General features: G+C 40.5%; 1 protein-coding gene across 5 annotated transcripts in view; it reads right to left on the bottom strand.

The window, feature by feature from the left end:
* Window positions 1-3,920: 3,920 nt before the first annotated feature.
* LOC112250279 (seizure protein 6 homolog) overlaps window positions 3,921-14,842 on the bottom strand; it is a 204,956-nt gene continuing 194,034 nt past the window's right edge. Inside the window, exons 11-18 of one of the 5 annotated variants that reach the window (XM_024420302.2) lie at window positions 13,866-14,060; window positions 8,738-8,929; window positions 7,549-7,743; window positions 7,392-7,430; window positions 7,162-7,270; window positions 6,945-7,044; window positions 5,293-5,304; window positions 3,921-4,670 (exon numbers count right to left, since the gene is read on the bottom strand). In XM_024420302.2, the coding sequence (XP_024276070.1) occupies window positions 4,641-4,670; window positions 5,293-5,304; window positions 6,945-7,044; window positions 7,162-7,270; window positions 7,392-7,430; window positions 7,549-7,743; window positions 8,738-8,929; window positions 13,866-14,060 (872 nt within the window). In that variant the 3' untranslated portion in view covers window positions 3,921-4,640. Of the gene's footprint in view, window positions 4,671-4,856; window positions 7,045-7,161; window positions 7,271-7,391; window positions 7,431-7,548; window positions 7,744-8,737; window positions 8,930-13,865; window positions 14,061-14,842 lie in introns of those variants that run through there. The other 4 variants (XM_024420304.2, XM_024420301.2, XM_024420303.2 and 1 more) reach the window with 4 other exon arrangements.

A 14,842-nucleotide genomic window follows, 5' to 3' on the forward strand; every position in this document is an offset into this window, starting at 1 on the left:
TTGTGTTATTTGTAAAAAAAAATATATAAGAAAATGTGGGGCTCAAAACAGGTGGGGCAGCCCGGAATCACGGGTCGCCACTGCTTACCTGGTATATTAATCCATCCAAAATCACTCCCTATGGAAATGCATGCAAAAATATGGATATCCTGGAGATGAATTAGGCATTGTGTGAGTGCATAAATAAAGTTGTGAAAACTGGAAACTGAGATTACTTTCATAATGACAACCCCCCCCCCCCCAAAAGGCAAACTTGTGGCACCCACAATAATCTTCAGCTTTATTTAAAAATGTCTGTGTCAGAGTAAAAAACCATGCATAACTTATTTATAAAATGTATTAGTATTTAATATCATGGTGTTTATCACATCTATTTCACAAGAAATTAAAGACAAACACAAAGGTAAATAGATATCTTGCCAACTTTATTTGTATTATTCTTCTCTTTTAACATACCCAAAGTCAATTGACTGACTCACTCATGTAAAGGTGCATTTCACATTTATTTTGGACCATCAATGCAATCAATCAGCAGGATATGACAGTTCTCTGTCAGAAAAGGTTCTTAATTTCTTGCAATTCTCTAAATAATTTTTAAACGATCTGACTCTCTGGGAATATTTCACAGTAATGCAGTTCTTTTTATTCAGATTTTGAGTAATAAAATATACACCCACCCTACAACTTACTCTGAATTTACAATTGTTGGGCAATCATCGTTTTGTACTAAACAGTGGGGTCCGGAATTATTGAGACCCTTGATAAAGATGAGCAAAAATGACTGTATAAAATAAATTATTAAAATACTAAGCTAAATTATATACAAAAATATTAACAAGTAATGTAATATTTTTTATCTCAAAAAGGTAGGAGTCAAAATGAATAAGACTCCTGTTTTCAATACCTCACCTTGCAAGGATAACGACAGCCTTTAAAACAAATATTTTACGAGTTGGAAAACACATTGGGTAGGATCTTAGACCATTCCTCCATACATAATGATTCCGAATCCTTGATATCCTTTGTCTGTGTTCATGGACATATCCCTTCAATACAAAACGCAGGTTTTTAATGGGTTTTAAGTCCATGGTGTAGATGGCCATTGCGAAGTGTTCATTGGAAAATGCTAACTAATTTCTGATTTTTAGTACTACAAGCTGTGGTTTAAATTTGAAAAGGGCAGTCCATGAGCATCTGTGCAATAGATATCTAGGATCTGTAAGGATTCTGTAAGGAGGAATGATCCCTCCCAATGTGTTCTCCAACTCATAAAACATTTTAGAATAAGGCTCAGTGCCGTTAGGTATTGAAAGGTATTGAAAACAGGGGAGTCAATAATTTTTACCCCTACTTTTTTGAGGAATTCAACAAAAAAACAAAATCTCTTTCTCTGAGAAATTGTATTGGTATAAACTAATATAATTTCCCACTTTTTTGTTGCATACAATATACAGCAGCTCAATATTTGAATGAGATATTTTATACAGTCATTTTTGCTAATCTTTATCAAGGGTGTCAATCATTTCGGACCCCACTTAATGACCAAAGAGACTGTACATAATGATACCAAAGAAGTGAGTACATTTAACATTTATAGAGCCAACAACAAAGATAAACAATCAAAATAAAACCTGTTGTTTCTTTGCAAACTCAAATTGGACTGGATTGGATTGTTAATTTTACAAAGAGAAGAAAAGTACACAAGGTTTGAATATCTGACATGCTGTTTGACGCCAGCAAGTGTTGTGGTTGGAGTTCAAGACTTTAAAGCTGCAGTAGGTCTTTTTTTTTTTGGTCGACCAAATTGACGTAGAAATGTGAGTGATAGATCTGTCATTATCGTTGAAAGCAAGTCTAAGAAGCTGTAGAAGTGCGCTATTTTTATGCTTCCCGTTTCGTTTCCGCATCTTTTACTTTCGGCTTTGTACACCAGCTTCAAACAGCTGAAAAACAATTGAAAAGATATTTCACAGCGATTTAGATGGTACAATGTTTCTCTACACATTAGGTCACTTGTTTTGTCACATTAACTGAAATTAAGCAAACTATTAGAATTAGAACAACCAGGAAATGGCAGAGCGATTTCTGCATATTGCACTTTTAAGCAGTGCATTTTCTTGTGTGGAAAGACAGAAACTAATGACAGCAATGAACAAGGGGTAGCCCATGAGCATTCCTATGTAAATGAAGATGGTGTACTTTACAGAATAGCACTTTGTAGAAGATGGCATATTATCTTCATGGCCTTGAATTGATGTATACTCTCAATGCAGATGGCATGACAAGAGAAAGCTGTTGGGATTTGACATTAGTTTAATCAAGGAGATAGTGGAGTATTCGCCAACTCTATAACAGCCATGAGGAGGAGTTTAACACTGTGGGCTATACATTACATGTACACTACCGGTCAAACGTTTTAGAGCACCTACTCATTCAAGGGTTTTTCTTTATTTTGACTATTTTCTACATTGTAGACTAATAGTGAATACATCAAAACTATGAAATAACACATATGGAACCACGTAGTTACCAAAAAAGTGTTAAACAAATCCAAATCTATTTTAGATGTTAGATTCTTCAAAGTAGCCATCCTTTGCCCTGATGACAGCTTTGCACACTCTTGGCCTTCTCTCAACCAGCTTCATCTGGAATGCTTTTCCAACAGTCTTGAAGGAGTTCCCACATATGCTGAGCACTTGTTGGCTGCTTTTCCTTCACTCATCCCAAACTATCTCAATTTGCTTGAGGTCGGGGGATTGTGGAGGCCAGGTCATCTGATGCGATACTCCATCACTCTCCTTCTTGGTCAAATAGCACTTACGTAGCCTGGAGGTGTGTTGGGTCATTGTCCTGTATAAAACAAATGATAGTCCCATTAAGCCCAAACCAGATAGGATGGAGTATCGCTGCAGAATGCTGTGGTAGTCATGCTGGTTAAGTGTGCCTTGAATTCTAAATCCATCACAGACAGTGTCACCAGCAAAGCACCCCCAAACCACAACACCTCCTCCTCCATGCTTTATGGTGGGAAATACACATACAGAGATCATCCGCTCACCCACACTGCAACTCACAAAGACAGCGGTTGGAACAAAACATCTCAAATATAGGCTCCAGACTAAAGGACAATTTTCCACCGGTCTTATGTCTTTTGCTCGTGTTTCTTGGCCCAAACAAGTCTCTTCTTCTTATTGGTGTCCTTTAGTAGTGATTTCTTTAATGCAATTCGACCATGAAGGCCTGATTCACACAGTCTCCTCTGAACAGTTGATGTTGGGATGTGTCTGTTACTTGAACTCTGTGAAGCATGTATTTGGGCTGCAATTTCTGAGGCTGGTAAACTCTAATGAACTTATCCTCTGCAGCAGAGGTAACTCTGGGTCTTCCTTTCCTGTGAGGGTCCTCATGAGAGCCAGTTTCATCATAGCGCTTGATAGTTTTAGCGACTGCATTTGAAGAAACTTTCAAAGTTCTTGAAATGTTCTATATTGACTGACCTTCATGTCTTAAGGTAATGATGGACTGTCATTTCTCTTTGCTTATTGGAGCTGTTCTTGCCATAATATGGACTCTGTCTTTTACCAAATAGGGCTATATTCTGTATACCCCCCTACCTTGTCACAACACAACTGATTGACTCAAATGCATGAAGAAGGAAAGAAAATCCACAAATGAACTTTTATGAAGGCACACCTGTTTATTGAAATGCATTCCAGGTGCATTCCTCATGAAGCTGGTTAAGAGAAATGCCAAGAGTGTGCAAAAGCCGTCATCAAGGCAAGGGGTGGCTATTTGAAGAATCTCAAATATAAAATATATTTGGATTTGTTTACCACTTTTTTGATTACTACATGATTCCATATGTGTTATTTCATAGTTGTGATGTCTTCACTATTATTTCACAATGTAGAAAATAGTAAAAATAAAGAAAAACCCTTGAATGAGTAGGTGTTCGAAAACTTTTGACTGGAAGTGTATATTTATAGTTGTTTTAGCACAGAAAATGTCTCTCAACAAAACTGTGAGTCAAATTGAACAAAGCACTAATTTGTTTCCTCAAGTCGCAGACACCCTCATATTAGACAGGCAGGTTATTTACAAAGTGATATTTAAAACCCATATATAGACTGGATGGTTGAATTATAGTAGCAAAATTAAAAAATACAAATGTTCACTCAGGGTAAATGTGAAATTGATATTTGGACAATGTTCAAACAACTTTGGGTCATTTTGTATTTTTCATGTATACTGTATATTTCAAGACCCATGACAATGCATAAACCGTACATTTGTTCTTCACATTTCTTATGTAAATCTTACAACCTAAACCATTTGAACTAAATGTATCCCCCCCACAATGTTACCAGTCCTGGGCTCAGTTATGAAATGAAAATGTACAAACACTAAAGAAAGGCCATCTGCGTCAAAGGTCTACAAAAATAACACCATGTTGATCCACCATCTTAGCAGTTTTGGTAGAAGTCCTCTGGAAAGACATATTTACAAAAGCCCACAAAAAGGAGTGAATTAAGAGAAAGAGGAAGGAGGGAGGAATAGGAGCTGAAGTCATTGCAGGTAAGATGAGAGGTGCAGAGAGGGTCCCAAAAAGAAACCCCTGAATTCCACTAGCTGTAAGGTCTTTAAATGGTCACCTCATAATCTCCTTTGCCCTGTAAAGACCAGACAAATACACTCATCAAAAGTTCTTCCTAGCCAAAAGCTCTAACTCTGTGTCATAATAACACAGCAGTTCCTCAGTCATTAAAAGGTGAATTATGAAAATGTGACAGAATATGGTCAATGGCCAGAACTGAATCATGCAAATCGTGTAGAAATAAAAAGTAGAAACAACATGATCAGAACAGAAATTCTTTAATATTGTTTCAAACTGATTGACAAGAGAGTGCGAGGACATGAAAAAGACAGGACATCAGTGCAACAACAATAATGTAGTAAATTTAAGCTTCACATTTTACTGACACCCCATACTTTACTTTCATTAACAGTGAGATGTTATATAAAGGTATTTTCTTTTCCAACTGAAGTAAATAGTACATGTTAGAGAGAGAAAGAGAGAGAGAGAAAGAGAGAGAAGGAGAGATGAAGTGAGGGTCAGGGAGCTGTGTTGTGAGGAACCCCACAAGGTGTTGACTGAAGTGACAGAAGTGTTGACACCAGTTCGGTACAGTGGACAGCTGGCTGGAAGTGGATGCAGTGACAGATGACAGTGGTTGAGGTGTAGTTTAGGTGTGCCTTTTAAGATGGACAGTCGGCATCAGAAGAAGGCCTTACCTCGTTGTTCTTCTGCAGGCAGCCAAGGAGGGACAGACAGACACAGTCATTAGTAATCACAGAACGCCTGCCGGGGCTGATGGGAAGAAGAGGTGGAGGAGGAGAGTATGGTCCAGTCAAAATGGAGTCCAGAACATGAAAGTAAAGAATGAGAGAGACACAGCATCCGCTCAAGTCCCACAGCAGAGTGACTAATAGGAAAATATTTTGAATCAAGGGCATGATTCAAGTCAGATGGTTTATCAAGCACAAAGTTGCTGTAGTTTAGGAGAATTTTATGCATCACTAACATTTGTAACAGAGATGATGAATAGTTTAACACAACACAATAATAGACATGGCAGCATTCTGTTGCTTGAACAATGTTCCTGTGACATTGCACAACAAATCCAACACTCACATTAAATAAAACAAATACATTTAAATGAACTAACAAATACATGTAACTGATATATTTGTACACACATCTATATAGATATGAAGGACTTATGGACAACGGAATATGTAAGACAAGTACAAGAATTCCTGACAAGCTAAATGTCAAATCTAAGGATTTTGGTTGTTATTTTAAGTGCTCTGAAATGTTGTGTGCAGCACATAAAAGTAACGTCAATACTAAGTGTAGATGTTAATACAGTCTATTATTGTACATTGACATTTGTTATAGCCTATTTGATTCAAAAACAATCATTTATAATAGGGTCCAGGGGTGCAACTTTCACTGAGGATGGGGACTGGGGACGGGGGATAGGGGTGTGTGGATGGGGTGTGGACGGGGGTGTGGACGGGTGTGGAAACGGGTCTGAAATTGAATTTTTGGCCCCCCCAGTTTTATCATTGGAATGTGATACAAAACGATGCAACGATGTGTTTCAGGACCATGCGGACATCTCTGAGCGGTCGGGTAGGCTGTTTGGAGTGTTTATCCGACCGGATAAAAAAAATTTATGATACAAAATAATAATAAATATGTCCCCCCCACTTCTAAAACCAAAGTTGCCCCCCTGATAGGGCCCATAAATGTACACTTTTCAAAAGTAATTCAAACTAATTAATGGATAAGACTCAATGAACTCAATCCCATGTGAATGACATGATGATGATGACACAAAGATGGAGGAGCTTTAAAGTGTCTTTGAAGTTGACATTAAGCATTTTTGTTCAAGCTTTTTCACCTTCATGCAGTAAAATATTACATTCATCTATCCAGAAGCATAGTCCGAACAGAAGCACTGTGCAAAGCTCAAAATGGATCCTACAGAGGTCATCACAAATGGAAACGCATATGTGTAGTGTACTACATCTGTCCCTAATCCAATCCACTGATTGAGTGCTTGTACAATCCTATTGATCCACTGAAAATGCACATATTTTTATAAAGCTTTAAAGCTAAGTAAACTGTAGGGCTTCCACGCTTCAAAGTTGAGAGAGATCATTTGTAGGTGCTTGGCTGCATTCAACACAAGACCACAAATTGAGAGGCACAGCTCAGACCCCCCGTGTCTGCGGTGGGAGACGGTGTGAAGAGTGCCCTCAGCTGGTTAAACATGAGATGACAGGCAGACAGATGACGATGAGATGGATCAGGACAGGACTATGGTGTTCTGGGAGTCCACGTCTCGGAGATTCATGTGCATGACATCCATACTTACTCCTGTCTCATAGATTGGGTTATTAAAGGCAGACTCCTCTGTCATGTTGTCATATGGTGGCAAGGATGATGTTGGCATTCTGATGGTCTTCCCCTGAAGTCTGAAGGAGAAACACAAAGTGTCTCGAAATGGCTCTGAGGCCTTCAACTGAATTACACATGTTATCAATTGATGGGCGTCATGCAGTTACTTCCCCTTCTTTCATTCTCATACTCACTTTGCAAAGTAGAGGTAAATCCCCAGGATGACTAGCAGTACGACCGCAGCAGGAATCAGAACAGCAATGACAATGTTGCTTCCTTCCATACCGTAGTCAGGACTAGCAACTGAATCAAAACATAGAATATGCATAACTAGAAATGACCTAAAAACAAGTGTAGCATAAGCATATCCTCTATTGGCATCACCATACTTCACACTGTGGTTACAACTAGCTGATATACTTACCATCCAACTTGCGCTCGTTCAAATACTGCGAGGAGGATGCTGGAAAAAAGAAAGATAATATTCATGTGTACCCTGATAATTTTACACGTCATGGAACTGGGCGTCATAAGTTATTCGAAGTTGAGGCATATGTGTGCTATGGAAGCAGACAGTGTACCGCTACAGGTGGGTGGTGTGCCGCTCCATTGTGACGGGTGTCCAGGGACACAGCGGATGGTGGGCTCCCCCTGCATCTCATAGCCGGTACGACAGGTGAAGCTCAGGGTCTCCCCGGCCTGGTAGAAGGCCTTTTCTAAGCTCTGCACGCTGGTGGATGGGGCGCCAGGGTTCCTGCAGGGCTCGTACCTCTCCGCTGCCAGGACACACACACACACACACAGACACACACACACACACACACACACACACACACACACACAGACACACACACACACACACACACACACACACACACACACACACACACACACACACACACACACACACACACACACACACACACACACACACACACACACACACACACACACACACACACACACACACACACCATGGCTGTCACTATGGGTGTTTCAATGTCTCTTAGACAGCAGAGTGCCATTATCAAATGCATAATTTCCAACATAGATACACATACTGCCACCACTTACATAAGGCAGCTACCTCACTTTGTGTTCTCTCTCTACGCAAAAGTAATGATGTTTGACACAGGCAGATGTGGCTATCAATAGGCACTATCTCATTGTGCAGATAGTTCCTGACCTGACAACCAGTGTCAGTCCCTCAGCTCATTTCCCCATTGTAATTTACCTGGGACAGTTTCCAGCCTGTCTAATTACTTTGAAACAATGAAGAGAGTGTCTCATCACCACTCTGTTTGAACAGCAGGTCCAGCTCTTCTCACATCGGCCATATTGATTCTGCACCCTTTCTCTCCAGTTCTCTCCTCAAGTTTCTCCAATGCTAATTGGCTATACTTGCTGTGTCACGCATCATCTTCCTCTCAAAAGATCATTCTCCAACAAGGCCTTTTATCTGAGGCAGGGAGTGAGGAGGCTGGGATGACAGGTCATCAATGCTTTTGGAGGGCTTCTGGAGGTTAGGTAGAAGAAATCAGCATGTTCTCTCAGGCTACAACTTTGCAGAACGTACTGAGACCATCCACAAGATCACCTGGCACAGAGTTCTCTGAGTTATCTAAAGGAATACTGCGGACTCTTGAAAAACAGTGCTGATTGTTAGAGAGGAGGACCACGACTATCCTGGTTGAATAAAATAAACAACACTGTGTGTGTGTGTGTGTGCGCGTACGTGTGTATTTGCTCAGATACAGTTTCCTGACTTACGTTTACACTTGGGAAGCTTCTCACTCCACTTGGGGTTAGCTGTGTCTCTGTTGTAGCAGGTGAGCAGTGTGCTTCCAGACAGGGAGTAGCCCTTATTGCACACATACTGCACCGTTGATCCCACCATGAAGCGGGATCCCGTCAGCACCCTCCGACTGTGCTCCACAGTCCCCGGGTCCGGACATGTCATTACTGATCATACACAGACACACACAGGCGGAAAACACAGGCAAATTGATATCCACTCCAATGCATAACCACTACAGTACAGTATGTTCACGATCATCATTATTAGTCAAGTCACACCACATCTTATCCTCAGTGATTCCCTCAATAAAGGCCCAGTCTCATACAATAACCCAGTAGATGACACCCAAAGCCTTCTAATTCAATAGCAGCCATCTATCTAGGTCATTAAAAAGAACAGGGCTGGATATTGAAGCCATCCAGGCATAGCAGCCCACAGCCCAGGGGACCTCCACACAGAGAAAAGCACTGGGTCTGCCTGTAATATGCCTGTAATATGTATCAGAGATGTGCAGATGGATCGATGTCACTAAACACACAGAGACTACTTCCAGTAATGTTACACACTGGAGGATGGGGTTGAAATGTGCCACAAAACAACAAGGAACCCATACAAAATGAAAAAAACTATGGTTTTCATCTGTAATTGACTGTATTTAAATATAATATTTTAATATTGCTTAGTATGATGTAGGATTGAATGGCGGGAACCCGGTTACCGAGATTTACCGCCCAAAACGGCTCTCTTTTCCCGGGATAAATGACTGCGAGAAACCGGTAAATGATAATAAATGATTTCTACGAACAGCATGGTGTGAAATGGAACTACTACATGATTTGCGATGTCTAAATCTGGCTACTCTATGGCCACTGCATGATGACTCATCAACGCTCAGGGTGCATGTAGACCTACTCATCAGGTAACTGTTTTTCTTGTGACAGGTATGTGACAGATAGACCTTGCTACAGTAATATAAAGACCGAATGCGCATCTTATTTACCCATCTCCATGTGGCTTTCGGGGTCACCTTTATTTTTTAATTGTAAAGAGATGTTATTTTCAATTGCAGCTGCAGAGTTTCAAAACATCCTATCATTCGAATATCATTACTTTAAATCAGTGCATGCTGAGCACCCTCGCAGTCTTTCTCGCTCTCCTTCAACTCCATTCAAATTGCATCCAAAATAGATAATCCTGTTCTAGATTGATACTATATAGCCCTTTAAATAATGTCCTAGCTTACCTCTTTCAGGCAATACATTCAATGCAGTATTAGCATTATATTTAGCTAATTAATGATGGGTTATGCATCATAAGTTTCTAACATATAGCCTCTGGCATTTGCACAATATGCAAGCACCCAGGGACTCAGCTTTCACCGGGTATTTTTGCCCCCCTAGTTTAATAATTGGAATGTGATACAAAGCAAGGCAACACGGTCTGGTAGGCTGTTTGGAGTGTTTATCCGACCGGATAAAAAATGATCATAATAATTTTTGTGTCCCCCCCCACTTATAAAACCAACGCTGCGTTGCTGCATGCACTGATGCTCCGCTGGCCTCTCCTGAAAAAAAGCTTCTTAGCTCTTGGAGTCCCATGCAGGGAAAGCTAGACTATTATAGATGCTGGACATTTGAAGAGGGACTCAAAGCCTTTTTTGCTGAATGTTAAATACAGCAGCCCAATAAACATGCAATGGCTGTAGGCTATAGCAGTTATTTATTCAGACCCACAGCCATTCAATCTTTGTGAAGAGAAGTGAAAGCCTTCTGCATCTAATTCTTGTCCTATGTTATTCAAGGATGTCATTAGAATGATGACGCGAAGGACAACAAAACTTATTTCATTTAACAATTGAAAGCGAGGAAGGAATGAAGCAACAATAGAGAGAGAGAAAGAGGAGGTAGGCTAATAACATTAGGGGAAATATTATGAAAGGTACAGTTGAAGTCGGATGTTTACATACACTTAGGTTGGAGTCGTTAAAACTCGGTTTTCAACCACTCCACAAATTTCTTGTTAACAAACTATAGTTTTGTCAAGTCGGTTAGGACATCTGCTTTGTGCATGACACAAGTCATTTTTCCAACAATTGTTTCAGACAGATTATTTCACTTATAATTCACTGTATCACAATTCCAGTGGGTCAGAAGTTTACATACAATAAGTTGACTGAGCCTTTAAACAGCTTGGAAAATTCCAGAAAATGATGTCATGGCTTTAGAAGCTTCTGATAGGCTAATTGACATCATTTGAGTCAATTGGGGGTGTACCTGTGGATGTATTTCAAAACCTACCTTCAAACTCAGTTCCTCTTTGCTTGACATTATGGGAAAATCAAAAGAAATCAGCCAAGACCTCAGAAAAGAAATTGTAGACCTCCAAAAGTTTGGTTCATCCTTGGGTGCAATTTCCAAATGCCTGAAGATACCACGTTCAGCTGTACAAACAATAGTATGCAAGTATAAACACCATGGGACCACGCAGCCGTCATACCGCTCAGGAAGGAGACGCGTTCTGTCTCCTAGAGATGAATGTACTTTGGTGCGAAAAGTGCAAATCAATCCCAGAACAACAGCAAAGAACCTTATGAAGATGCTGGAGGAAACAGGTACATAATCTGAAAGGCCGCTCAGCAAGGAAGAAGCCACTGCTCCAAAACCGCCATACCAAAAAGCCAGACTACGGTTTGCAACATGGGGACAAAGATGGTACTTTTTGGAGAAATGTCCTCTGGTCTGATGAAACAGAAATATAACTGTTTGGCCATAATGACCATTGTTATGTTTGGAGGTAAAAGGGGGAGGCTTGCAAGCCGAAGAACACCATCCCAACCGTGAAGCACGGGGGTGGCAGCATCATGTTGTGGGGGTGCTTTGCTGCAGGAGGGACTGGTGCACTTAACAAAATAGATGGCATCATGAGATAGGAAAATGATGTGGGTATATTGAAGCAACATCTCAAGACATCAGTTAAAGTTAAAGCTTGGTCGCAAATGGGTCTTCCAAATGGACAATGACCACAAGCATACTTCCGAAGTTGTTGCAAAATGGCTTAAGGACAACAAAGTCAAGGTATTGGAGTGGCCATCACAAAGTCCTGACCTCAATCCTATAGAACATTTGTTGGCAGAACTGAAAAAGCGTGTGCGAGCAAGGAGGACTACAAACCTGACTCAGTTACACCAGCTCTGTCAGGAGGAATGGGACAAAATTCACCCAACTTTTAGTGGGAAACGTTTGACCCAAGTTAAACAATTTAAAGGTAATGCTACCAAATACTCATTGAGTGTATGTAAACTTGTGACCCACTGGGAATGTGATGAAATAAATAAAAGCTGAAATAAATCCTTCTCTCTACTATTATTCCGACATTTCACATTCTTAAAATAAAGTGGTGATCCTACCTGACCTAAGACAGGGAATTTTTACTCGGATTAAATGTCAGGAATTGTGAATAACTGATTTTAAATGTGTTTGCCTAAGGTGTATGTAAACGTCCGACTTCAACTGTACACATTCGTTAGCCTACTAATTATACAAATTGCCTTATTATATTTAAAAAATAAAATCTAATCCGCTAGCCTATACTTGTAGCTTTGTAGGCCGCATGTGTTGCACCAGAATTGCATGTTTTCTTCGGCTTTATCATGGTTTGAAGATGTGCAGAATTCCAGTCCATATAAAACAGTACAATACAGTACAGTACAGTAATACAGTACACACTCAAAAATATTAGCCTACTGGAGCTAGTTTAATTTATTTACCCAAGAGAGCATATACATCTATGGGTTTTTAGGTTTTTCTCTCACGCATAATATGGAGTAGCCTATATCAGATATGTAATGGACAATAGCACAATCATTTGGGAATTTTTGTGCTTGGGATCATTATACGTCATTATACGTTATCATATAATATATGACTCATCAGGCTCAGGTAGCATCAGGTTAGAATTGTCATGCTGATCAAAGCTCTAGTCAAATCCCGACATATTTATATGCTTTATAATGCCTTTGAATGACACTTCCGGATTTGGAGGGAAATACCGGGTTACACGGGAGAAAAGGGATTTATTCTCGGGATTTTTCAAACACTGGAAAAATATTCAACCCTAGCATAGCTGCGGGAAGTAGGTGTGGTGTGTGTGCTGCAACACCCCCTGAAAAATCACAAGAATATAAAATGTAATAAAATACAAATCACAAAAGTAGTGCACTGCGCCTTTAATGGTCCTATATTAGCGGATATCAGCGCAGCCAAAAACGTATTTCCACCCACGCCCCCAAACTACTTCCAGTGGCTATGAACTCTAGTATGATGTAATTGTCAGATTATTCAAGTCTTGATGAGCTGTATGTAGTATGTTCTCTCACCTGTAGGTGGCAGTTAAACCATTTTAGTTTTAATGTTGCTCACCCACCCTTCAGCATCAGATTTCAGACAGCAATTAAGTTCACCCGAGTGCTTTAAAAGAATGGCATTCATAAAACAATGTTCTCACTTAAAATGTCTGGTTAAATGTGGCATGACTATTGCTTTGGTGTAGTAGTGGCTGTAGTGCCATGTGATACAAAAAAAAATGTGTAGCCTGACATTGCATTTTGCTCTGGGTTTGATAACACAGTTTATCATCTGTAGGAAGTGTTGATGGAGATTATCCAGGCAATGAGGCAGCTATTTAATGCAGAAATGGGGTTATGCATGTATTACTGTGTTTCTAGAAGATGGCTGAAGGTATGCTGCTTTAACACAGCAGACTGATACAACATGACACTCGTTACACCATTTTGCTCAGAAGTCAACACACATTACATGGAATGTCAATCAAAGCACCAGTGACCAGCAGGGTGTAAAAGTGACTCTGACTTGCATGAACAGTTATTCTAGGAACTCGTTGAATTTCAATATAGATGTTTAACCAAATTGTCTCTGGTCTGTTGTCTATCCAAATAAGACACAAAATACTAAACAGAAAATAAGTAGACATACTGGTACAATCCTGTCCCTTATCTCCTAAACGCTATGGGAGACATTGTTTGTAAGCAGGCAGAGAATCATGGTTAGTTCCACTGTGGGAGCTTGTTATTTCCCAACTCACCTTTCTCACAGCTAGGCACATCTCCGCTCCACGTCAGGTCCCACTGGCACATTAGGATCTCCGAGCCCTGCACCTCGTAACCTGGGTAACACTGGTAGGTGACCACTGTCCCGTGGATCAGGTCTGGGTGGGAGGTGCTCTTCCAGCCGTTGGTGATCTCTGGCAGCTCAGAGCATGTATCGTTCCTGGGGACCTCTGTGAGCGAAGAGCCAGGGCAGGATGGAGGGATTTAGAGAAGGAGAGGAAGGAGGGATATTAAGAGAGACAGAGATAGAATGAGCAGGGTGTGTCGAGATGTTATCCTTGTCAAAAATGTCCCTCAACTGCACATGGGTTATCCATTAATCTGAACAAGAGATTGCTCTAATAATATAGGCTCATCAAATCTAGAAACAGGTTGATTTATACACAGCAAGTAAAGCCCAAAATCTATGACTCTACTGATGTGTGTGGTTGATAAAAACAGATAAATGACAATTGAGTTCAGCAGCACAGCAGTGACAGGCACAGGGAATCCTTTGGTGCGACCTGCATGTGAATTAGGCTCTGGTGTGTGAAGAAAATGTCATCAATTTGCAGTGATTGTACACTGCACTGTGAGCCAGCTAAGGGGAGGACAGTGGGTGGGTTGGCACTGCCCGTTCTGCCCTTTTCTTCTTTCACTATGGCACACACGGCCGGGGGTGCAGCTCCCGGAAAATACAGAGGACGTGGACAAAGCAGGCCACATAATTGTGTTTTTGTGTTTGATGTCCCATAATCATATGCACCGGTGGCTGTTCAGAGGGAGAGGACAGCAGCTACTGTAAAACACGTTTTCTCTTGTATCCTGCCATCCTCTGCACGATAATTCCTTCTATGTAGTATTATTCTCCCTCTCCCACTGGTTGCTACCAGCAGCCTCTTGTTATAGGATAGTCAAGGAAAAGTTATTATCATTGTTTGCCTGTGATAGTCTACAAAAAAAGGGAATACTG

The sequence above is a fragment of the Oncorhynchus tshawytscha genome, linkage group LG30 (genome assembly GCF_018296145.1).
Source record: "Oncorhynchus tshawytscha isolate Ot180627B linkage group LG30, Otsh_v2.0, whole genome shotgun sequence".
In the NCBI taxonomy this organism is placed as follows: domain Eukaryota; kingdom Metazoa; phylum Chordata; class Actinopteri; order Salmoniformes; family Salmonidae; genus Oncorhynchus; species Oncorhynchus tshawytscha.